This window comes from Rhamphochromis longiceps, linkage group LG6 (genome assembly GCF_057381845.1).
Source record: "Rhamphochromis longiceps isolate RC_006_pf linkage group LG6, R_longiceps_female_GT1.1, whole genome shotgun sequence".
In the NCBI taxonomy this organism is placed as follows: domain Eukaryota; kingdom Metazoa; phylum Chordata; class Actinopteri; order Cichliformes; family Cichlidae; genus Rhamphochromis; species Rhamphochromis longiceps.
Window position 1 is genome coordinate 16,671,762 of NC_140562.1, and position 27,031 is coordinate 16,698,792.

A 27,031-nucleotide genomic window follows, 5' to 3' on the forward strand; every position below is an offset into this window, starting at 1 on the left:
CAACAAGAAGGAAAGGAAGAGAAGGATTAATAAAAAAGCGCAGATGCTGCTTCATATTGTTGCCAGCTTATCTCTCAGTCTTCCTGCTGAAGATACCACAGACAGATGCACTATTATCTCTATTATCACCCCAGCCACATGTATCTGTGCAAGCGAGACTGATAGCGTGCATGTGCCATTTTAAGCACGCCCAGGGTATTAGAGCCATTGTCTGACATGAAAACACATTGTAGTTACAGTGGCCCATTTACTACAATACAACAACAACAAAAAAATCTAATATATAACAGAGAGAGTGGATAATCAGTGTGCAGAAAACTCTAATCCATTCCTCACTGTCTGGATTCATCCGTCACTAAACTCGACCAGACGTTCAGGTTCTCTCCATTCCTCATCTTTCTCTTTATCGCTCCCTCTTATTTTCCAAACTTTTCTTCTCCGCTCCCATGGCAATGCTTCTGTTTTTGCAGCAGAGCAGCTGGTTAATGGTGACAGCACAAAGCTTTAAGTCACATTGGCGGTGCCGCTACAAAAATGATCAGAATAAGGATCAGTTCAGCTTTTAGAGTCATGTGCCAAGTGCTTGGCTGTCTATGTTACATTCACTGCCCGATCCCCTTAGCCTACATCAGGAGTGAGCGGCTCAACAGCCAATCTCCCTCCACTTTGTTTCTCCTGTCAGTCTATTCCTCAACACCTCTTCCCTATCTCTCTATAATTTGATAGAGAGCCAGCCTGCTGTTACAACATCTGTACTGGAGAGTGGGTGTGAGAGAGAGAGAGGGAGAGAGAGAGAGCGAGAGAGTGGGAGAGAGAGGCTAAAGGAGGCAGGGAAAATAAGAGTTTGTTTATAGTGGATCTGCATGTACGCTTACGCAGCAACACCATTCTCCATATGCCAGTCTCTTGTAAATGAGTGCACGTCAGTGCTTGGTAGACAGAGAGTGAACAGATGTTCGCCGTTCAGGAACTATAAAGTATGCCCAGGGACGGACATACACATACATACTGTTCTCTGAGAGCTCCAGCACGTAGTACAGAAGAGGGGAGTTCCCGTCGAAAGGGCGTAGCCAGGACAGGAGAACGGAGCGGGAGTCCGAATCATTGAGGCGAGCCGTCAGGGAGCGAGGAGAATGTGGAAGCTCACTGAATATACAGACAAAAAAATAAATAAAAAATAACATCAGAAACTGTTTCAATTTCATCTGTCTATCAATTCAATCTGAGGCTAAACTTAACATAAAGAATGAAGACAAGGAAATAGTTAGGCTTTATCAAAGGTAGCAAAGGTAAAGTTACTGTATCTGCACATATAAAGCTGATTGTAAATATTAACAAGGTTACATCAAGCTTAAACTAGACAATGAAAGCTATAAATATGAAGTATTTATAAAATCATTCATTAGACAGAACCAAAGACTTAACTCATGGTTTTGGCCCATATGAGGCATCCATGCTTGTTTGATATTTTGGCTCTATTGTATCAAGACAAATGCACAGGAACATGAAAATTTAGAACCTCAGAATTACAATAACTTCAGTGTGAATCCAGACATTTGGCTAGACTGTTTCCTGGCTGCAAGCAATTGCCAGCTAGATTTCAAAAAGCCATTGCTCCCAGTCTATAAATAAACCTGCAACTCCATTTCAAGCAGAGCCACTTTAGTTCAAGGAAAATTGTTATTTCCCTCAGCAGTAATTTATATATGACAGTATGGCTCTGTTTTGGGACCTTTCCTCGTGTATATGTGGGAAGCCTGAGGGAGAAACATCAGCAAACCCAGAGCGTTAAACAGAGCTCACGTCAACAGTAACAGATATGAAGTGATTACACCCTCAGTCACACAGGCCTAGAGACTTGTCAGTGACCATATGGCAACCACTGGACACTAGGGAAAAACCTGTATTCCCCAAACGGTTCCAAGTGGTTGCTAAAAGTCACTTTGAAATCAAATGTTAAAGCCTCATCAATACAGGCCTAGAGACTGGTCAGTGACTTCCTAGAAACCACTGGTTGTTATGGAAAAGAGTCCATTCTGCAACTGATTGCCAAGTGGTTGCTGGAAGTTACCAGCATGAAATTAGTTGTAAAAATGCTGAACCAAATATCTCCATGGAACTGCTTTGGTCGCTAGCAGGTTGCTGCAGTTGCCAGTAGTTTGCATGGAAGATGCTGACGTGTCTGCCAGCACTCACCAACTACTTACTAAGTGGTTGTGAAACACCATGTTCGCCTTCAAAGTCAAAGTTAAAATGTGCTGGTTGAACAACCTGGTCTCCATTTCCAGTTGCCGTACTTGGGAGAGTAAATGGCAATTGCCTGCAGTCAAGCCAGTGTCTTACATGCAAACTACAGGCAAAAGTAAAGTAAAGTGTGCGTGTTAGTCCCCATAGGTAAATAGTTCCTCTGCATTTAACCCATTCACCCAGTGGGCAGCCACCAATGCAGCGCCCGGGGAGCAGTGTGTAGGGACGGTACCTTGCTCAGGGGTACCTCAGGGTAGCAGGTAGCAGTGGAGTCGAACCCCCGACCTTCCGATCATGGGGCCACCACTCTACCTACTGAGCTATCCCTGCCCCTATCCCTGCAATCACCTCGGTCTGATAGCGACTAAGGCAATCACAATCTCCATATTATTTTAGGGTCTTTACCTTACAATATAAAGCACCGTGAAGTGGCTTGTATTGCGATTTGAAATGAATCTTTTAGGTTTATGCAACCATCCAGTCTCTAGGCCTATGTGACTAGGGCCTAAGTTAGACACAGCATGAATGGTGGCTCTGGGGTGAAAATGGGTTGCAAAGCTGCTTCCATAGGAAGCAGCAACCGTACGCAGATCAAAGCAACTAAAATAAGCCTCCCCTCTATATTCTTTTGCTTAACCATACACTCATTTGAACCAACCCTTACTGCTTATACACTTATTACACTATTTTTACATCTTAGGCAAATGAGACACAGCCTCAAAGAGCTTTATACTGAACTTTGGATCTGCTGGTAAAATTAGGTTATTTTTTTGACTAGGACATAATAGAATTTTCTCCTATTTCGGGTCTTTCTTGCAAGCTAGGGTCCCAAAATATTTATTGCTGCTTCAAATTTGCCACCAAGACCCAAGACGGGGACTGAATTTACTTATTTAACTTTTGCAAAGAAGGGAATACATGCTTTTTTTCAGACTGTCACACTTTTCCTTAATATCCACATCTTGACAAAATGTGTCCTGATTGCTTATGTATCATTTGCATCTCATAAACGCGTCTGTGACAATATGCAGACTGTTCAGTAGACAGATATTTGGTTTCCTGTGTTCTGTTATTCTATTAAATATGTGAGGTGCCATACTGCTAGCACTGACACCCAGGCTAGATCTTGGGTCTGAGCCAGGATCAGTTCCAGTGGGTGAAATCTTTTAAATATGGCGCTGCCTTGCATATATTTACTCTGTACGTGCACTGCATCACTGCGTCTCATCACATCTATTAAAAAACACATTTTCCACACATTTTCTCATCCCTGCCCTGTTAATAACAAAGAAAGCAATACAGGTATTTTCATGAAAGCAACATAGAAATCCACATATTTGATTACACCAATCTTAGCGTATCGTAACTCTTTTTGTAGACTGTGGGCTTGAAGGAGGAAAAGGAGAGAACAGCAAATCCTAGTATCACTACATATGAAGGCTGCAGGTGCTGGTAGAAATATTGAGACAACATAAAAGAACAAAATAAATATATTTACACTGAAACTATAATAAAAGAGAGAGTCCCCTGTGTATAGAATAGCTGTATCTCATATTCATAAGCTTATTAATTATTTCTAAGCTATGGACAACATAGCTTTCAAAGATATGTTGTCCAAGAGCTCTGCTTCGACAGCCTGCAAGGTCCTATTAAGGGCATCAGATAACAGGGTTTGAAAACATTTGCCTTGCTTCCTTTTTCCCTTATGAGCAACTTTGCAGTTTAACATTTAAGCACAGAAACAAAGGGAACTAGAGGAGATGTGGGAGAGGAATAAGACATACTGTAATGTTGTGAGAGGAAGAGGAGGAGCACACCAAGAAATAGGAAGGACACCAATGAATGAAGCTAGGAGGGAGCAAGGGGAAATGAGAATGATGTTTTCTTCTCCGAGCTGACACGATCATATTAATTAATGGATGAGCTTAGAGAACATTAGAGCAAGTACCTTCACACCGTCCTTACAAATCACAAACACACACATAGGCACAGACACACACTCACAGACACATGAATGGGTCTTACGGGAGTTGAACCAATAACCCGCTGGTAATTAGTCTGTCTCCTCAGCCGCCAGCGTCTGTTAGCCCCTGTGACCCATTGATACTGAGCTAACGAGAATGTCAGTCACACATGTGGATACACGCAGCTGCGCACGCATACACCACGCTCAGAAACACGGGTGTATAGAAATCCCATCCAGGCCAGTATGTTTTTGCACAGCAATAAACACAGATTCGCTCTCTCCCTCTGCGTCTGACATGCATAACCTCTTGTCTCTCTATAATTTAGAAGGATGTGGACTCATGTTCATTCTCTTTCCTACCCGGCAATTATATTAATATATCATAAGTGCCTTTTAGAAATGTATTATTTAAGTGCCTATTAATATACAAATACCACTACCTGTTCTCTTAGTGGCTGTAATAAGGCTGAGTGGGTCGGAGCGTGGGATACACGCTGATATGTGTGTGTGTGTGTGTGTGTGTGTGTGTGTGTGTGTGTGTGTGTGTGTGATATGTTTTAATCTGAGCATACCGGACACACAAAGTGATGTGTGGAGTCTGCACAGGTATGTGTCACGGCTGGCGGAGGGAGCCGTGTGGTGTGGAGGAAAAGGAGGACCCAAGATGCAGCAAACTGATGATACGAGTGATGTTTTATTTACAAAGGTGGTGGTGACAAAAACAGGCAACGAGGTATGAGTACTTTACAAACGGAAACCTAAACTGGGAGAAACTAAGTGACCAACCTGAGACCATACAAAAGGGGTGCGGGGCAGAGAGACGCAGAGACAGGAACACCATAGAACGCAGAGGTAGACGGATGAATGCAGACGAGCCGACAACAGGCAGGAGAACACACAGGGCTTAAATACACACCAGTAATCAGGGGATGAGGGACAGGAGGGCAACACAGCTGGGAGAAATCAGAACTGACGGGACAGGGGAAATGTAAACTGAACACACTCACATCAGACAGAGACCTTCACAATAAAACAGGAAACTCAGACACGGGGAACCAAACAAGACACAGATCTAAACAGACAGCTTCACAAACAGATGGGGTGACACCATAGACAGACAGATCCAGACGCAGACTCAGAGGCAGACCGAATATAACACAGAACTAAAACAATCATCATCATGAAAATGATAACAAACTAAAAGCGCTGGGTCACCGACCCAGGACCATGACAGTATGTACACAAACATACCTGTGCAGCATACCATACATGCTGCACACTCACTGATGTATTATCAGTGAGTGTGCAGCATGTATAAAGAACATAACATTTAGGGGTATCTAATAACAACTAGTGTCTTTAGACTTTCAATGGCATGTACAGAGTATTTGATTTAGAGGCTCTGACCCTGCACTGAACACGGCTATTACTAGACCCAAGCAACTGTCTTATTAGACATGAAACAAGTTGACAACAATCATTTCTTTATGTTTGGCAGTGTACCAAATTACCCATCTGCTGCGTCGCCTAAATTGCACCTTGTATAGTCAGTCTTTTTTGTAAAATGCTGTACCATAAGGCGTACGTCCTGTCAGTCTCATCAGTAATTTGAATCAACCAGATTGCTCGCTATGGATAGACTGCTCCCTCAGGTTTTTAGACACTGTTACATCAAAATCGTTGCTGCGTCAAATCCTGAGGAAGGAAACCGCTGCTGCCAGAAGATAATGATTTATTCACAGTTTACTCAAATAGAGTTATCACAGAAAATTAAAGATCATCAGACTATCCTGAGGTGTAGGGTAAGTTAAAATATATTTATTATGTGCTTCTGAATTTAATAAAGAAACCCAATTCGAATTAAAAGAGAAGAATAGTGCTATTTTCTTGTCAGTGTATTAAACATGAAACTAAAGCAAGCAGCCTGTTAATATAACTCAACACAATGCTTGCAAAGAGGAAAATCCGTAGCCTGTAGCTCACGTATATTTTATTAGTTTACCTTACATTATCTGTTATAAAAACCCAACAAGTGCCTTTTATTTGTTTAAAGATTTTCAAGGATGGCACATTTGCAGAATGCTTCGATTACTCCAGCAAGTCAAATGGATGCAGCCTTGTTATGCTTCCTTTGTGTTTTATACAATTTAGTAGAGTTGTTGTAGTCAGTGTTACTTATTCAGTGGTATAACGCTGTTCTTTATCCTCTAATGTGCAGATTAGGTGGAAATAAAACTGTCTGTATTTTATATCGTAGTAAAATAAAATCCTACTCTAGGCTAATGATAAGTTTTAGGAGACCTATTGCATTTCAGCATCCCCCAAGTGTCTGTTTTTCAAAAAGCCCAAGGCTGTTTACTTGGCCTTGCAGGTTTTTGCTGTTAATGGCTAAATTTGTGGCCATTCTTAAGGGTGGAAAAGTCAAACAATGACCTAAAACAGAAGAGGGTTAAATATTGCAGAAGGAATTTATTCCCTGAACTCACATGACTTCCAGGCGTGCGGGGCGGGAGTCATTGCCAGCTTGTGATGTCACAGTGCAGGTGTAATCCCCGATATCACCTGACCACGTCTGGCTAATAGTGAGAAGGCCTTGGCGTACAGACACGCGCCCCCCACTGGTCGGAAGAACCGGCATGCCGCTTCGCTCCCATTTATAGCTGCAACAGAGGAAGAATTTGGGTGCTTCAAAACTCAAACACAATAGTTTACAAAACTGTCAAACACGGCAGAGAATCAGACTTGGTATTCATGTATGTACCGTCATTTTTTCGCACTATAAGGCGCACTTAAAATCCTTTAATTTTCTCAGAAATCGACAGTGCGGTTTATAATCCGGTGCGCCTTATGTATGAATTCTGGTTGTGCTTACTGACCTCGAACTGATTTTATGTGGTACATGACGCTCAAAAATCGGTGAACGTTTTTTTAGTACACCTTTAGTAAGCTACGAAGCCTGATGGATTGACTTGATGGATTGTCGGAGCATTACAGGTACCGTAGCCAGGAGCCTTGCGAAGTTAGCAGGAAATTAGCTCGCTAGTTTCCACCTAAACATGATATAGCATGTTCTGACTGAGAGATTTCTGAAAAAATGTAAATGTACAGCTTTGCTATCACTTTCAACTTAAATGAAGACAAAAAAACTAAACAGCAGTGACCTTTGTAGGGCTACTGAAGTTAGACTAGCTGGTATATAATCACCGCAATGTTCTGCTATGTGATCGCTAGTGACACAGCTATGTTAGAATAACATTAGCACAGGGAAGCTGGAGGATTAACTTTTTTCCACTCGATAAAAGTTAACACGAGGGTTTCCGATGATTAGGGACAGATGCAACTGCATGGCAGGATGCTGTAAATGGACCAAACTTCAGTCAGGAGAACAACTGAGGTAATCCATCCACAATACCAGGTTAGTCATTAATATGGAATAGAGCAGCAAGAAGAATGAATTCAGTAAAGTTTGACTTATCTGACTGTTTTGATTCGCTTAATGCGCCTTATAATCTGGTGCACTTTATGGCCCAAAAAATACAGTAGTAAACAGTCAAAGGAGATTGCAAAGAAAAGCGTCTGGACGTCTTTAAGTTGCTTGAAGACGTTTCACCTCTCATCCGAGAAGCTTCTTCAGTTCTAAGGTCAAATGGTGGAGAGTCCCAGATATAAACCTGACAAAAGGACCCCTGATGATCCTCTAATCGCCTGAGCCATTAGAGGATCATCAGGGGGTCCTTTTGTCCCTCTGTGGGGGGAAACTCCCACTAGGTTTATATCTGGGACTCTCCACCATTTGACCTTAGAACTGAAGAAGCTTCTCGGATGAGAGGTGAAACGTCTTCAAGCAACTTAAAGAAGTCCAGACGCTTTTCTTTGCAAGCTCCTTTGACTACGATGACCTGGATGACTGAGAACCTTTACAGACACAGTAGTAAACACTGAGGAACAGTTACCTGATACTGATTCTGGGGTCGTGTGTAGCGTCACACTTGAGAGTAGCAGTGGTTCCTTTGATAACACGCTGGTCTGTTGGAGGCACAGAAATGACTGTGCGATCTGGAAAGAGCAGAGAGGTGGGATACATTCTGAGGCTTAAATTAAATACAATTAATACACACCTGTTGAATCACACTACAAGGCACGGCCCTGTATAAAATGTGTACATTTAAATGTTCCTCAACAGTAACGAGATATGAATTAGTTTACAAGAAGATAAACAACACACAAGCGTGCACGCACCCACACCTACGCACATTATAACGCTGTGGAAAACAGCTGAGTATCAAATTACTGGTGCTTTGCTCCACTCAGGTGTTGCATATGATTTAGAGAGAGAAAAGCGGCGCTGGTGTAAAAACAAATGCACATGCAGAGTGGAGAGCAACTCAGTCACCATGCACTTGTGATGTGACCGTGTCTCCAATAAATTGAAGGGTATACGTTTTACATTTATATCACAGCTCAACTGAAGTAAGGATCTGACAGTGTGTGTAATTGAACCCTGTTTAATCTAAAGCTGCCAGAACATATATTTATATGTATGCAAAAAAAATAAAATAAAAAAATCAGCCAAGCAATTGGTTTATTGGCTAATCAATCATCCTCTTGCTTGGCAAATCCAATGATTAGTTCAGTCAGCCAACTGCATCAATAACCAATCACTGAGCTGCTCACTAAACTGAACTAATACTATTGGACAGGTATGGATAAACTAGTGTTCCATGTCTGTTTTTGTCTGTTTAGCAAATGTATATTGAACGGTTTAATGTGCATTTGTTTGTGTGTCCGTGCATGTGTCTTACTCCACACGGTGAGCGTAGCTGTGGCGTTGATGGTTCCCTCCATGTTGGAGGCGATGCAGGTGTATTCTCCTGAATCCTGGAAGCTGACTGGCTGAACCTGCAGACCACCTGACTGCAACAGCGTGAACCTGGGAACCTGGACAGAGCCGCTGGCTAAGACCTGCGATCCTATGGAGGGACAAATAATAAATTAGCCTTGAGGTGGAGAAAAGTCAGCACATTTTAATTACAAATATATTATGTCAGTGCGTGTGTGTGTCTCAGTGTGGGGTGTCTCAGTCTTGGAGCTTCATTGCTACCTTTCCTCCAGGTAATAGCAGGTTTTGGAGCTCCGTTCGTCTGGCAGGTAAACAAGGCTGTGTTGCCATCAGTCACTGTTTGGTCAGAGGGAGGTGATGCAAATGTGGGGGGCACACCTGAAACACACAGAGGGAGCACGAGAGAGCAGAAGGCAGAGCAATGAACATTAGAGGACACTGTGGATAAGGAGAAAAGAGAAAGACTTGAGCTACAGGATGAAAGTGTTTACCTGAGCACAACTGCACCCTCTCTGATCAATGGACGCTTTATTCACTACGTGTCTGTGCATAAATGTGGATGGCTCCATGGAGACTTTTAATTATAGCATAATTCTCACTAAACCGAATGTAACTTTCTAGCCTGATACATATTAAAAACCATTACGTCAAAGTAGAGGGATCAAATTAATAATAATGATAATAAAAAAAATATATACTGGCGGCTCCCCTCAGCCTCCTAGTAGATTCATTTGACCTCTGACCTTAAAGGTCACTAAGATTTGATCTTTATTAGATACACCTGTGGTATAAATTGAAAATCCTACGTCATCTCATTTGTACTATGTTCACAAATTTCCTCACATAGTGGGATTACAACAATACCTTTAAGTATTTACGGACTCTTATTGTCTAGTCATTTGACCAAAACAGAGAACACGCCCACACAGGACATGCTTTTAGTCAAATACATGTTATTAACTGTACATGTTATCATCTGTACAGATATGGTCCAAAGACAGAGGTTGGCAGCATTTCAGGTGTATAACACAGCTGGCAGTTTCTGGATGTTTGCAGGATTCAAAACCTATTAAGCTTTCCCTTATTTATTCTGATATATATTATTGTCATAGTTGTATATGGACAAACTTTAATATATCAAACCTGTGAGCTAAAAGCTCAGCATTCATACTGCTTTGCATACTTAGTTTCCAGCATTTTGTTTCTAGTCTTGACCTGTGATATGTCAGTGAGAGAACATATCCTTGGTATGGTAATCTTAGCCCCACCGCTCTGGCTGTGAGAACAGCAGCCGCATCCACATGGTGTTCAAACCTTTTGTTTACAAGTCAATCACAAGAAAGCTGGCAAGGGAAGAGAGCAAAAACAGGTTGTTTCAGACAGAGGATGAACTGAGGGGCTAAAAGGAAGGCTCAATCGTCTACTGTCTTTTCGGGGAACCCAAGAATGGTAACAATTTTACCTTGAGTTTCATGAAGCTCGATTGATTCCCCCCAAAAAATAATCTAGAAACAAAACAATGCTGAATTCCAGCGCTAGTAGTGAAGGTAGAAAAAGTCAAAGAAAGTGACAATAAAAAAGAAAAAGCTGGTACAGAAGTGAAGTGATACAAGAGTGAATAGAGAGTCAGAATTCAAGGCTGATGTAGGTTTGTCTATTCATGCTTCCATTCTTGTGTGTATGCATCAGAGAAACTCACTGGAGACAAAGAGCTGTGTCTGTGCTTGAGCCTCTCCAGCAGGGTTGCGAGCAAAGCACTGGAATATTCCTCCGTCTCCCGGCTGCACCCTGCGCACAGTCAGCCCGTTTGCTGCGCTGACCTTGTAGCGAGGATTGGCCAGTTTGGAAAGAGGCACCGTGTCCTTATACCACTCAATCCTGGGCTGAGGCACACCTACATATATGAATGCACATGGCACACAAAAGCACAGTGTAAGAACATTTTTCAGTTTTCTTAATAAGCAGCTAGCTGACCTCGCTGCTGAGCAAACCACTCCAACTCCCACTAAAACACACACACAGATACACTCATTTCAACAATCTTTCTTCTCTTTTATCCAATCTCTCTCTCTATAAATATGCATGTAGGCATAATGACCGCTAATAATATATTGATTGGACGGTGTGGGTGGTAGGGTAAGGGTGGCAGAAGGGTCCAGAAAACACTCTGAATAAAAGATGTGGGCAGCACATCGAAGAGCTACACTATCAGCACCCACCTGTCTGACAGACATGCCAAATATGACAGGCAGGGGGCTCATGCAATTACTCTGTCTCAAACCCTTCACACCAGTGTGTGTGTGTGTGTGTGTGTTTGTGGCTGTTAGAGCGAGCGATGAATTCCACACCGTTTCTCACTCTGTTGGTGTCAAGCTTTCACAGACACGCGTGACGTATTTTTCACCCCCTCCTCGTCTCACTCACTCTGTCACCGTGCGCTCTTTTCTCCTTCCCTCATCTCTCCTCTTAGCCTCCATCCCTCTCTCCATAGCCTGAGGCCCCTGCTATTTAATTACACTGCCACTGTATCAGATTACTGAGGAGGAACATAAACTCACTCAGTGTGTGTGTATGTGTGTGTGAGAGAGAGAGAGAGGGAGCGAGAGAGAGAAAGGGGAGGGTGTTGCAGTTTTTAGAGCTGTATCTAGCCCGGCTCATATAAGTGTTTTCATGTAATCCATTTAAAGACAAGAGTCATGAACAAGTGCAATTTTCAGGCTCGGTGTCAGCATACCAGCGTGCGCTCACAATGCCAAAAGTAAAGTGTCATTGTTCATGAAGCCTTCAAACTAAGGCACACACATATCCAATGATGCCAAACCCCTGCTAGCAGAGTCACCTTGACACAACTGCAACAGCAAACAGCAGGACAAGAGCTGCAAATCTCAACATTTGACTTGTAAAGTTGACATAGAAGAAATGAATGGGATGGCACAGTGCTCCCCCTGTGGCTGCATTGGTTCTCACCGTGTGGTCTGGTGGCCTCCCACAGTCTGGAGACTTACACGTTACAGTAACTGGTGATAGTAAAGTAAATGTGTGTGGATGGTTATCTGCAGTGTTGCATGTAATGCATTCCCGAGCAACGCAGTGCTTTTTATAGTTCAATGTAATGTGCGAGACAGTTTTAGTGAAGTTACATTTTTCAGTAGTGCAGTGTCGTAACAAGTTACTGTACTAAACTCACTAATTTTATACAGTTACAACCATGTTGTTGCTTATATTCTTCAGTTACTGGCAAGAGAGGTGCATGGAAAGAAAAAAAATAACAAACATGCCTTTTTCTTACTCCACTTGTGCTACAATCGACTGACTTTGGTTCATGTGCAGGGAGGAGGAAAATGGTAAAGCAGAGTACAACATGTGAGGAGTGGAGATATGGACATTGCTTTTATCTTTAATCCATGAAAGGACAAGAACACAATGGTAAAGTGCAACCTGCACCCAGGAGTGGTAACACAACTTCAGCTCTTTGGAAACATCTGCACAGACAGCATGCTAACACAAAGCTAGTGAAGAACCGAGAGTGATGTTAATGCTGAGTGTCTGGCAGCCCAGCAGCCAGAACCTGAACTTCAACAGGTAAAAAACACAATGATGAGCAGTCAAGCTGGCAGCTTTGTAGCCTTGATGTCTATTCACACCTGTTTCTACAGTACAATTACTGTGGTGATCACTTTGAAGTCTCTCCGAGCTGGTTTTTCAAATTTGCATTGTGTTGCCAGTTTTCTGCTCATACATAAACACTAAAAGAACACATTGTTTTTTATAAGATAAGATGTACAAGGTCCTAAACCCTAAGGTTATTATTATTAATTGAGTAACAGTGCATTTCACATGTAATGGAGCAATGCAAAAGTAATATAATGAGTAGTCTAACAAATTACTTTCTCCAGCAAATAATTAAGTAACATACTGCATTACTTTAACAAAAGGAAAGAAGAACATCGAATAATTACTTTATTCAGTAACAATCCCAACACTGGTTATGTGCCTGTGGTTGCTTAAATAGCAAAAAGCAATTATTAGTCTGTAAACAGAATTAAAAACAGTCCAAAATGTGAAGTAACACAAAGTGCAAACTAACAATAATCAAAAACACCAAACACTAGCATTATAGTAAAATCTAAAAGAAACCCCAAAGACACTGAATAGAAATATAACGTACTAAAAGAAAACTCCACAACAACACATGACGTAGAACCATCACATCCTCTCTCTCGCTTAGTGTCCGTCACCCAAAGTTAAAGAAGCAGTTAAGGTGAGACACTAAGTGCTAAACATGTTTTGCTCAGTCTCATTTTGAGTCTTTTTTCAGAGAAAACGATGTTAGTGCAAATTAATACATTACTAATAATATAATATCTAATTTTGACATTTAAACGTCACATTTAGGAAAACCTGTAATACTGACATAACATGTGGACAAAAGTATTGGGTCACACCTCTTAATCTTTGAATTCAGGTATTTTTAGTCTCGTTGCCACAGGTGTATGAAATCAAGCACTCAGCCATGCACTCCATTTACAATCAGTTATGAAAGAATTGGTCGTTCTAAAGAGCTTAAAAACTTTGAGCATGTGATGGCTGCCACTGGTTAAACAAGTCAGTTAGGGAAATTTCCTTCCTCCTAGATTCTCCAACTCTAAGCAGTATTATTGCAATGTGGAGGCGCTCAGGAGCCACAGCAATTCAGCCATGGCGGGGTCACCGAGTGCTGAGGTGGGTAAAGGCTCCAACACTCTGCTGACTCAATCACTGCAATGCCCCAAACTTCCTCTGACATTAACATCAGCACAAAAACTGTGTGCTGGGAGCTTCATGCATTTCCATGGCCGAGCAGCCATACAGTGTGCACCGAACAGTTCCTCCTGTCTATATCCTGAAGCTTTTTCTGAGGTATTTGTTCTCAGTCTTTATTTATTCATAGCTTTATTTATACGACAGTTTATTCCTACAAATATAGTGGAATTTGACAATTATTAGCTGTCTGGTGGGAGTATTTTCTGGTTTATGAAGTCATAAAAAGAGATTTTTTAAATCCCTTTGGTAAAAAACTCTTTGACTCTCATATATCAACAAAATGAAACAACAACTTGGTTTATCCAGTGTTCAGATTTGAGGTCTGGAAAATTATGCAAATACACACATATTTAGAGACATAATGCATTATTAGCATATCCAAACATAACATTTCAGAAAGTAACACAACTATTGAGCTGGGGAAGTTTGATGGAACCAAGTTAAACATTAGTGAGTTAAAGAATAATTAAAACTCCGACGTGTGAGTATGCATCAGCTCTACGACTCATGTGGTGGCACGCACAAGCAGCCTGTGAGACTCAGCACACTTTAAGTGGCTGCTGGATCATTGAATGCATGTGGAATAGCCTCCCCTGACACTTTTCAGGAATTTAGAAACTTTATCAAAATAATTTTCATTGTTTGTTTTATTTCATTTTCACACAGCAGTAAAGGGGCAGGGGAGGTTTGATGAAGTGTGAATCTAGACAATGACTGAGACAATACTGAGTGTTGACTAACAAGACTGAGACTAACGCTATTATCGTTTTAAGGAGAGTGCCTAATGGAAGTGTTACATGTTCCATGTAATAATCTGAGTCACCCCAGTGAGAATGCTGGTCTTCATCTTCTCATTTCACACTTCAGTTTAAAATTCCACTATTTATTTCCTGTCTGTTTCTACTGCGCGTTGTTGTATTTTATCGACAAAGCAAGCTTTCCCTCGCAGACAGCTGGACGTCAGCTTCAAAGAAACAAAGTGACACCTAGCTTTTTGACCCAACTTCCATCATGGTTATTATAAACAGGTATAAAAATTAGCCCCCCCCCCACCAAAAATAAGGCTTATTACAAACTTAGATTCTACAACTTTATACATACAACTATTTATCTCATGCATACCTGCAGCCAGGCATGGGATCTCCGCATTCCTGTCGAGCTCTCCAAAGATCTTACTTTTTGGCTGAGCGGTCAGAGAGGGCGGTTCTGCAAAGAAAAAAAAATTGTAATAACACCAAGTCATTAAACAGCTACTAACAAGCTCTCAATTTAGGCAAATAAATAAATAAAAGGCTGAAAATGAAAATGTAACAGACAAATTTACAGTTTGCCCACTCCAAGTATTTATTCCTTAATAGAGGAGACTTGTAATGGAGCACCGCAGAATAGAAATGGTTCCCCTCTTGGCACTGAGTAACTTAAGTGCCAGTGGAAGGCAGGATTTTGTGTCTATATGCTCTGTGAAATGGCTTCCATACACAGCCACAAAAAAACACATTCGGGGAAGGTCCCAAGGGGCACAATCCTCCTCTTTCTTTCTTAAACAGTTCCATTTTGCTGCCAATGACTGCTCCATCCAAACATCTTCACCAGCACTGCTCTAAGTGCTGACAGCAGTGGTGAGAATAAACAAAAACCTTGAATGTAAATATATGCTTGCATATATATAATATTCTAATACATTTTACTTGCTATAAAAGAAGTTACCTACTGCTGCACAGACTCCATTCCTCAGTTTTTAAGCACTTGTTAATATTTACAAAGAGATGACAGCTGAGTCTGTGAGTCCACACAATGGTAGCAATTGTTCACCAGAGAATGACTGAGGAAAATGAAATGTCCAGTGTATGACTTAAATAATAAATGTGTATTTTGGCTTTTGCAACAATATACCTCTTATTGAAAAAGGAGAATTTTAATAAAAGTTTCATTTGTGTGCTTTTCCCCCCGATAGGTTTAAGGTAATAACATGCAAACAATAAGGTTTTTAAAACTCTGCTGTCCCTCTAAGACTATTGAAAATCCCCTTTTTATCCCACAATATTTTATTTTCTTTGCATCGTATTTCCGTGGACTGCATTTTCACTTATTGCCATCACTACCATGCAGGAGTTCTGTAAACGTCAGGACTTTCCATCACGTGACACAAGTCCGTTTTTGTTTTTTACTTGATCTTTCAGTTGGCGCATGGTTACGTTTAGTCACCAGAACTACTTTTTTTATAAAAGATCACAGATCATGTTAAAGACCTTTTCACAACATTCACCATATTTTAGAACCCACGCGTCATCCTATTTTCTTTGTTACCACACTCCTAAAAAGAGAACACTTGATTTCACTGCATCTAATTCGGATGTTGCAGAGCCTTTATTGAGAGCACGCTGCATAAAAGCGCACTGCTGAATGGAAGCTGGCGAGTTAAAATGCAGTCCCAACCTGGAGTACATGTGTGGCTGAAAGTGAGACCACCCTCACATCTAAACAGCAGACTGAAGAGAAAACACAAAGTTCTTTTTAGTTCTTCCAGGCAACTTTTAAACCCACATATGTGCATCACCTATCTTTACTATGTACTGTGCAGTTTTGCCTGATTTTTGACAAAAGAAAGAGGAAAGCGTGCAGTGAACAGCGAACGGGAAAACAAGACATGAATAACAGCCATATGGTGTGACGCTGATAACATAGCTGCATTATTCTCCTTCAGTCAGGTGAGTGCAAGAACCTAGATGCCAAAACACAACAAAACACATTTAAGAGTGTTTGGGTGGCTGGTTTTAGGGATTTGAGCTTTTGTGGATTCCCTGATGTCTGCCTGCAAAACAAAGACAGAAAACAACAGCAGATATATTGTTTTTTGCACCGCAAGTCGTTTGTACAGTATACAACACAAGGATGCAGTATCATACATATTCCGATTAGAGGATCGGGGCAGAAAAGAAATGAAATTGAATAATGAATGCCTTTGAGGCTGTCTCTTTCTTTCAAATAGACACATACACTATTCTGTTTAGGAATCCCTTTTATTGCATCAAGGTCTGTTGAGCCCATAGCAGAAAAAGAGGATCAGTACCAATGTATTCGTCAGTCACTTCTTTTCTGATACATATGAATGCATGCAGGCGTTTTCCCTGCCAGGCAGGCCTTAATGGTCCTGCCGGCCTAATGAGGAAAGATAACTAAGAAAAAGGAGTTTTTGGGGGGAAGACAAAGAAAAAGGATTATGAGGGGGCACAGAACGAGAATAAGTAGGGTATAAATATTCAGGCAGGTCTTCTGAATATTCTGTGGGCGTAGGTAGTCGGTGCTCTCTGCTTAGGTGCTCTTTCGCACAGACAATCACAGCAGAGTAAAAAGATGCTAAGAAACTAGAGGAGAGAAGTTTCGGCTCATCAATCACATGCTCCCTGCTCGCGTGTATGTTGTTTTCTATTACACGCACACACGCAGAAGACAGGAGTGGCTTGCTACAAGAGTGCTCTTGTTTGAGTGCTTTCAGCGTCCTCTTATTGATTCGTGACTCCAGGGAGAGGGGCTAATTGAGCTGCCGGGCAAACAGGCATATGTGGCCACGGTGCCATTTTGTGAATGTGTGTAAGCATGAAGTGCACACATGCATGTTTTTGTGAGAACACGTGGGTGAGTTTGTGTGTACATGAATCCAACAGCTGTTTGTGACTACAATGGACAATTTAATGGTGAATGTGGACAACAGATTCAGCTCGAGCAGTGCTGTAGCTGACAGTCACTGCCTCGGGTGCTCACAGTCCAGCTTCCAGGAGTGAAGTAAGAATAAATGGAGGAATAAACAGTGCCCGGAGCAACAAATGTACTAGGGAAGACAAGAGCGAGGCTAAAGCAGAAATTAATCACATGTTGAGGGCATTAGTGGACCTACCCAGGACAATCATGGATAATTTTGTTAGGCAGTGTGTGTACTTGTATTACTTATGTTATGAGGACATAAATGTCTTTACACAATAACACTGTGGGGACTCGCCTCCCTTTTTGGGGCAAAAGTCCCCTAAACATAGAGTTAGGCCTAAATATTCAGTTATTTAAGTTGTACTTTCGATATAATAAATAAGAGCTTAAGGTTCAATCTTCAGTTCAAGGGGCTGAACAAAAACATTGCGTTAACTGCGGAGAAACTACAGCAATTTTCATAAACAATCCCAGAGTTTCAGGCGCTCAAATGAACTAGACAAATTAACACATTCATAAATAAAATGAACATTTTCGACACTTTGTGGAGAATCTTTCACAGACAATGACTGTCTGGCGTGTGGAACTCATGGATATCAGCGAACAATGGGCAACCTTTGTGAGGATTATCCTGGCCTCTGCTGCATCCCTCTCTTCAGTGTTGTTTGTTCTCCCTGCCATTAGTCTTTTATCAGCAAAGTGAAATGCAGCTCAAGTGAGCTGAAATCAGTGCAAAATAATTTGCTTCCTGACCTAAAAACAAATAACGCTGGTTTGCTTTTACAGTATGCTGTGCCTCACTTTTCAAAGCACCGTCTAATACATATGAATGTAATCTCTACACAGTTCATCAGACTTCTAACATGTCTCAGTGACACTGGGAACATGCGTTCATGTGCATCACACAGATAATTTCACATGCTTCAAATTACAAAGTGGAAATTATTCTTCACCGTGGAAAGGATTCTGTGATCATCCACCACAGGCATCGTCTGTGGATGTCCGGTCATTTTACTTCAACAGTGTGTTTTTTGCTTCTAGGAATATACCAGACTGTTTGTGAACATTTGGAAAGTCCTGCTGTTTCTGCTCTTTTGGATGGGTTTATTTTCTTTTTATGAATGGCCTGTCTCACTTACATTTAGAATTCATTATGGGTTCACAGAAAAAGCTTCCAAATGCAATGCAAAATCTCCTTACTAATATGACAAAATAATGCATTTCCATGAAGCATCTTTTGAGTCTAATTACACTTAAGCCCCTGAAAATAGGGGACTGTGTATAAAATTGTCATTATCCCTCAACAGTTAATGCAGTATTTCAGTTCAATCCTTGGAATTAAAGCTGAGTTTTCACACTAAATCAAATTTGTCAAATTCATCGACTCCAACCTGACTATGTCATTTACAAACAGCTTTAAAAAATGTCAAACATATATGGAACTAATGGTAAATAACACAATCAACTCAACCCAACTTGTTTTTCGATTTAGGATAAGTGACGAGGATATGAATGTAAGTCAGTGTAATGTCATTTGAAGTGAAATGATGGAAATCTGAATGTGAGTGTGTCTGTGGGTGACTAAGTGACTGCTTTTTTCTTCTTACCCATTACAGTGAGGTGCGCTTTTGTCTCCACAGGTTTGGCAGTGCTGTTGCTAAACGACGCTTCACAAACATATAAGCCTGTGTCAGAAGAGGTGGGGGCAGGAATAATGAGCCGTTGCCCACTGGAAAGCCGACGCCCATCACGCTTCCACGACACCAGAAGGCGGTCCACTGGTCTAAGAGGAGAAGAGAAAGGAGGAGAGGAGAGGAGAGGAGAAAAAGAATGAGCAGAACTGGGTGGCAGAAGGCAATTACAACATATTAAATCCATCAGTTTATTTGTCAATGAGGCAGGAAATGAATGATGACAGTCTATATCAGAGCAGTCAGCTCTACTCAGCATGAAGGAGCTTCAGTCAGTTACTCTAAATGTTGGGAAAGGAAATGGGTTTTCGTGTAAAATGAAATTTTGTTTTGGATAAACAACACGGGAAAAAAAACATTCTTTTGTGCATGTGCATTTATGCAAGACAGCAATGTAGCAGCATATTCTCAAGTCATAATAGTGCAGCTCATTTTTTCCCTTTTTCCAACAATATATTTCTTATCTTGTGCAGTGAACATGGACCCGATTTAGCATGACAACAGCTACTAATGTAATCAGCATCTGGAACTGTTCTTAAAATGCATTTTGCGAAGGACCGCTCAAAAGCTCAGGTAGGAGACAGGAAGCTATGAATTTCAACCAAAATGTAGTGATGCGAATATAAACACAAATACTCATTAACAAAATCAGATGAAAAACCATAGCTGCATTTGAACAACAAGATAGATGATGTTAGTGTCCAGTTTCTTCACTGTAACATTCACAATTAGTACATTTTACAAGTAGTACAGCAGGAATCATGACACAAACAACAGGAGCAGAAATTAAAGAGACAACAACGACAACAAAACGATTCATAAGCAAAGCTGGGTGTAAAATACATCTGCAGAATACTTTATATTAGAGATCATTAGCATTACAATGTTAGTATTAATGTTTATTGGATTTTCCCAACATTTCTTTGCCTTTTTTATTCTACTAGCAGTCATACTGTTGGTGGCAGTAGATGAAACTAACAAAGAACTTTATTAACAAGTCACAAAGCGAATGAAAAGAAGGCCAGTAAGTCAACCATGTTTGCATTCAATGCCTGGATGAATTTGAGACACAGTCTGAAGAGGTTAACGAACCAGAGGTTAACCAGAAGAACTTGTAGTATAGAGCAGCGGTCCCCAACCTTTTTTGCACCACGGACCGGTTCATGCCCGACAATATTTTCACGGACCGACCTTTAAGGTGTCGCGGATAAATACAACAAACTAAAACTAGTACTGGTACTGAAAAAAAGAAGATTTATTCATAACACACGTGAAAAGACCCAGGAAAACCGAGTTAACGATCAAAACGATAACAAAATAACGCTGAAAACCGATAAAAACCCTGAAAACCATACATTTCACACCTGAGCCTCTACTCTCGCGGCCCGGTACCAAACGACTCACGGACCGGTACCGGACCGAGGCCCGGGGGTTGGGGACCGCTGGTATAGAGAACAAATGTAGTGCTCGACCGACACATTTCGGCTCACAGCCTTCATCAGGGTCATCACGCATAATGGCTGCATCTGTTCAGACGACTTTTTTCTCCAAGCACCTTGGAAGTAAGTGAAGTTGTGCCAAAAACCTTTACTTGGTTTGAATTTGAGGTACACAAATCGCTTCTGCCATATGCAGTGACAGACTGTTTTGGACAGAAATCCACTCATTTGGTCGATGACATGGTCATATAAAACTCGTAGCAAAGTTTTTCTGGTGGAATCTGTTATTTTAGATGCCGTCCAAGTGTAAATAAAACACAACGAGCACTTTTTGTCAATCACATTCCAAATGTGAAGTGAAGACAAACCTGAATTTAAAGGCACCTAACCAGCAGATATGGAAAACATTTGAATATTTGCCGACTCGGTGGTTTCTGTCCCTTATAAAGAGTGAAAAGCAGATTTTAAAACTCTTCCTATTAGGTCTGCTGGGACTGGGCTTCCAATCAGCTTCTAATCATTTCAGCACTTTAGCAGGACAGCGCTATAACTCACTGATGATTAATGGAGGTGGATAGCCAATGCTTTTGGAATTTAGCACTACTTTAGATTTCATTGCTCAAACTCCTATTTCTCCCAGATATTGTATAGTATAGTTTCTCTCTTTCAGTTGTTTCCTGGGTACAAGTCTATCTCTCTGGTGTGAGAATTTCAGTGGGTGCATCTCTGATAGCAGAAATAGTCACTAGGCTTTCTCTACGTTTTCAGAGCAGGCAATAAAACAAAACGAAGAAAACAAAAACCTCAAAACACACTTATTAGTGTTGAATTAAATATCACTTTTCTAATAGCTTATTAGACTGAGATGGTTCCTCTGCTGTTTTGTAAAAGCTACTGTAGCTACATTCCAGGTATCCATTATGTGTAATAGTCACTTGATTGTTTTATACCTTGAGTGCTACCCAGTGGTCAAGTGCCGGTCAAGTGCAGCAGAAAAACATTTAAAGGGGCTCTCACAAAACAGAGCAGCCAGCCTAGGTCAGACTTAATAACAAAATCTGACAAAACCCTTGTACAAACAGAACAAAAGTAGGGAAAAAATATCACCTGTTGAGTCCAGAAAACTCATCATTCTGACTGGCTGTGCTCTTATCTGGTCATTATAGCCTCAGTGGCACTTTTCTTTTTTTCCTATTAATGTTGGACTCATAGGAAAACCTGCTTCTGAGTGAATATAACAGAAGATTATAATATAAGCATAAAAATACATTCTCATCACATATTCCAGGAGGAAAGTATGACTACCTAGATTCACTTAATAATTCTTTAAGCAATTTAAACTAACTGAATTGATGCTTTGCACTTAAAGAATTGACATAAATGATGTATTCCATGCCTATGAGTTCAGTGTTTGTATTGTAATACCTACTCTGAACTTCTTAAATACTGTCCCTGACAAATATTACCCATAATACAATACAATTAAAAAAAAGAAACTAATCAAAACTAAACTAAAATAATGGCTAGGATAATCAGTCGTTCAGGTAATTATTGTAAGCTGTGTGAGCTGGGTGACCCAATGTGAGTAATTTAAGTGAGAGGGGAACATTTGCTGAGCTACAAGTTTCCGAGGTGTCCTCTAAGTGACCTGGAAGAAAACAGTTTAGCAAAAGAAACCGTTCACCCTCTGCAGGCATGTTTGTATGTGCACGTCTGTATGCATGTATAAGGAGTTTACCTAGCATTAGCAATGCACTCCAGTATAGCTTCATTTCCAGCCACCACTGTTGTGTCTTTTGGACCAATCACGATAGCTGGAACCACTGGTTCTGACTCGGGATCTGCAACAGAAAGAGAAAAAAAAACGAGAGGCGGGTTAGCTCATAAACCGTAGACAGCAGCATGATCTCAAACACAGATCTCAATGGTCTTCCACATACGCACACCTCTACACTCTGACACTGTCCACTCAGTGTCGTACTATACCCAACTTTGTGTAGCAAACATGACTACACAAAGCTAGTCATCACAGTTTCCACAGTTTTAGTTCACATGATTGTGAAAACTAAGCACAGCCCACGATTCAGTAGTTTGCAGAACCACCAAGTAATAACTTTGTGTATGAGATTGTCAGTCTCTCACGTTACTCTGGAGGAATTTTCTGTGCCTGGCATCATTGTCCTGTTTGACGCAATTTTGTCTAAATTCAATGCAGTTTTGTTTACATTCTGTTAAAAAGCATAGTTTACACTGGCTGAATCAATACAGAGAAAGCACAGATGCTGCATCGTCTGGATGAGCAGAAAGAGTGACTGCATCATACCCACTGCGCAACATCTCCAACTGGACAGTGTCTGCTCATAATGAAGACAGTAACAGAGATTGAATGAATGGCAATGAAATTTGAGGTGTGAGAATATAGATGTGACTGAGAAAAGACTAAAAGTTCTGATAATACTTTCTTTTGGTTTCTAAACAACTGTGTCCTCTTATCTCAAACATATTTTCAGTCATACACACACAGTGTAACTCGCTCTTATAAACAACAGCGTTCTTTCTGTCTGAACCACACTATCCAGTATATAATGATGTATTGGAGATAGCATGGCAATGTGTCTGAGTTACAATTATACTTCTCAGAAAAAATAAGTACACTAGTGTGAGTATATGAAGAATGATTTATTGCCCAAATGGTATGTGGGAGACTGTGGTGTACGTGCAAGATTATGATTTTGTGTGTGTGCGAGAAAGTATGATTTATGGCCTGAATGGCCTCTCATAAGAAAAGAATGCCTTAGAATTGTTATCAGTTTGAAAAGTATAACATTTGTTCAGAATATAGCAAAAAAACCAGACAAACAGAAAAACTTATGTCAGTGTTTTAAAGATTTTGTGAAGCCTATACGTTACTGTTATGGCTCTGTAAGAGTGTGTGTGTGTGTGTGTGTGTGTGTGTGTGTGTGTGTGTGTGTGTGTGTGTGTGTGTGTGTGTGTGTGTGTGTGTGTGTGTACTTCCCTTGGTTCCCAGTGCATCGACTATATAACTGATGAATATGTAGATTTTCAAAAGGGTGGGGGGTGCGGGGGGTAGTAGAGTGTAAATTAACAGACTAGTTCTGATAGGGGTTGGTCGGGGTAGAAGGAAAGGAGGGGGCATAGAGGGGAGGTGAGAAGCAGCTTTGATCTTCCCTTTGAAGGGAACGAGGAAAAGGTGGTAATTGACTCCCTGCTCTTTATTCCCCCCTCTCATTCTCCCTCTTCTCCTTCTTTTTTTTAAATCAGAGAGAAAGCGCTGAAAAGTCATATCCCGCTGTCACACGGACCTGTAATAAGACATGCGGTGGGAAGACAGGCGAGCGATGGCACAAACAGATACACACACACACACACACACACACACACACACACACACACACACACACACACACACACACACACAGATACACACACACACTTGAGCGCCTTGACACCAACACTCAGTGAGTGGAGGCTGAGTCATTAATGTAGAAGATAAGTAAAGTGACACCAAAAGAAAGGTAGAATAGACAGATGGAAGCAATCGCGGAGGTCTCTATCACTCTTACTTTCTTCGTTGAACACATTGAAAGGTCTGGGCTCAGAAAAAAGAAGATGGCTTAACAGGAGTGGGTGGAAGACGCAAAGAGGCTGAGCGACGATGGGCAGGCCGAGGTAGAAGCAGATGGAACAAGGGTATAGTGTCCATTAGCTGTCCAGTGTAGGAAGATGGGGTCAGAGAGGGAGTAGTAACCATCAGCAGACCTTAACAGCAGCAACAAGGCCACAAGTAATGAATGGAAGGGGATGTGAACCCAACCTATTAACCTAGCCTGTGCGTCTGGGGGGAGCAGACCGACAAATCAGGACAGCAAGAACACTGGCATGGCAAGGGAGACAAAAACAAAAAACAAAAAGGGCTTTGAGGAGGGAGACCGGGTATATATGCAGATGGGGAAAAAGTGAGGGGGGACCGCAGATGGTCTTTTCCTTCCTGGAGTGACAGACACGATGGAAGAAATAGAGGGGGAAGCAAAATGCCATACGGTTGTGTGATCCTCGCTCTTCTCTTCTCTCTGTCAGCGTGTCTAACATGCTCTTTCTCTGGGGAAATCTCTTATCATTTCATCTCGTCTGGATCTCTTGTTCCCCACCGCCTATCCTCCCTCCCTTATTCCCTATCATCCTCTTATCTTTGCCTTTTAGTTGTTTAAACTGGGATTATTAAATTAATCTTCTTCAACTTAAACAAGGACAGATATTCAAACTGGCAGAGCGCATTATTATACATGCGCATTTAAGCTGTGGCAGCTAAAAGGCTCGCTCTAAAGATTCAACAAACAGAGTCCAGAAAGTTTAATCTAACTCTATTGGATTCCTCATTTAGCAAATGAGAAACACCATGTGGCAGAGGCAGGGAAAGCAGGAGTGATGGAGGGAGGGCTCGCAGGACGGGTTGCTGCAGAATGGAGCAATATCAGAACAACAACTTGGGGCTAAAAAGCTTCATTATAGAAAGAGGAATGATAAAAAAGAAGAGCTGTTGAAGCAAAAAAAACGAAAGAAAAAGCGGTAACAGAGAGGGAAAAAAACATAAATCTTGTGAGCTTCCTCCAAGTGTATGTGCACATGGTTCTGGGTATAATTTAGCACCAAAGAGGCATTGCAATGTTACAATGCTCTCGTCAGCGCAATCATTGCTGATTGACAGCAAAGTGCTGCTGAGGTGACACAGCTGTGCTAGGATTGGAAGTGTGTGTGTCAGATGGAAGCAGAAAAAAATCCTAAATTAAATCAAGGATCGGAAAGATATATATATATATATATATAAAAAGAGGGCTAGTAAAAGGATCGGTGCGGCTTTAGGGCAAAAAAAAAGATAGCGACTGATAAATGGAGAATGAACGAGACAGGGAGAGAAAGATGAAAAGCTATTCTATCCTCAGATTACAATGTAATCCCTCTTTGAATGGATTCCCTCAGATTACAGCTTGTTCTTCTATTAAATCTGTCAGTCACTGCAAACTCCCAACAGTGTCGGTGAGTCAGCTGGGATATATATATGAGTGTGTGTGTGTGTGTGTTTGCGCGTATTTGTGAGCATGATCTTTCTATGACTGGAGATCTGTACGCTTTAAGCCTTTCAGACAAATCTCTGCAGAGACCTCGAGTGCAGGGAGGGATTGGTTGAGGACTGAGCACACACATCTCTCTTTACGTACACACACGTGCAAAAATCCACACAGGAGGAAGCTGGTATTAGCTGGCTGTGTATTAATAGAGTTGTCAGATACGTGTCTGCATGGTTCACAGCCAACTAACACATATCACACTTTGAGTACACACACAAGTGAGGCAAAAAAGTTTGAGAAAAAATAGTGCGATGTCGAAAGAGGAAGCACGAATTTGGAGGGAGAAATGAAATGGAGGGACAGTGGAAATGAGAGGTTAAAAAAATAAAGAGCTTTTAAAGTATTTTGTAGGATACACAGAGAGGAGAAGGTGATCATTTGCTGATCTCCCTGGGGAATGCTGCGTGTGTGTGTGAGAGTGGGGTGAGTGTTTGTGCGTGTCACTGCGCTCATTAATGCTGCATGCTGACAGCTAAGTGTCATCATCTGACTACACTCGCCTTAGAATGCCAATAGAAAACCACAAGCCAAGACATGCCACACACACGCACGCACACTGTGCCACACCACACCAAGAGCTGGAGATCCAAGCCCCAAGGGGAGACAGACAAAGGATGGGATGCAGTGAGAGGACAGAGAAAGATGCCCGATTTTAAATATTCATCTCTTCCTTCAGCTGCCAAAGCTTCTATCTATCTTTGTCATCACTCCGTGCAAGTGATGAAAGCAGGAGATGGAAAGATGGGAAAGAAATGGAGGAGGTAGGTGAGGAAACAGGAAACACACAGCAGTAATGGTGAGGCAGCAGCAGGAGTTAGGCTCTGGGGAGTACTCAATAACTATTTGATTAATTTTTAGTATTTTTTTAGCAGCTTGACAAAACCAAATATGACATAATGAGGTAACATTTCATCATCTCTATAGTGAAATAAGCGTGTGTGCAACGGCTTCACGCCTGCAAACTTTTTTGAGCACACCGGAGGAAAAGATAGATGAATTTTTTTTTCACCCATTAACCTTTGACAAAATGTTAATTGCACACACACACCTGCAAACAGTTACAACACTAAAAAGACAACGTGCACAAATGGAATTATACAAGTATGTGCTGATGAAGAAACAGTAGCATGAGTTTAGCAGAGAAAATGTTGCCAAAATGAAGCAAAGCCAGCGAGTTACAGTGCTGTGAAAAAGTA

General features: G+C 41.2%; 1 protein-coding gene across 2 annotated transcripts in view; it reads right to left on the bottom strand.

Moving 5' to 3' along the window:
• LOC146667769 (protein sidekick-1-like) overlaps positions 1–27,031 on the bottom strand; it is a 289,559-nt gene that overhangs the window by 76,196 nt on the left and 186,332 nt on the right. For both annotated transcript variants that reach the window (XM_085409457.1, XM_085409456.1), the window contains 9 exons: positions 22,427–22,529; positions 19,166–19,341; positions 14,979–15,062; positions 10,753–10,947; positions 9,315–9,431; positions 9,016–9,183; positions 8,167–8,269; positions 6,700–6,873; positions 1,010–1,146 (listed from right to left, as the gene is read on the bottom strand). In XM_085409457.1, coding sequence (XP_085265583.1) covers positions 1,010–1,146; positions 6,700–6,873; positions 8,167–8,269; positions 9,016–9,183; positions 9,315–9,431; positions 10,753–10,947; positions 14,979–15,062; positions 19,166–19,341; positions 22,427–22,529 — 1,257 coding nt within the window. The remainder of the gene's footprint in view (positions 1–1,009; positions 1,147–6,699; positions 6,874–8,166; positions 8,270–9,015; positions 9,184–9,314; positions 9,432–10,752; positions 10,948–14,978; positions 15,063–19,165; positions 19,342–22,426; positions 22,530–27,031) is intronic.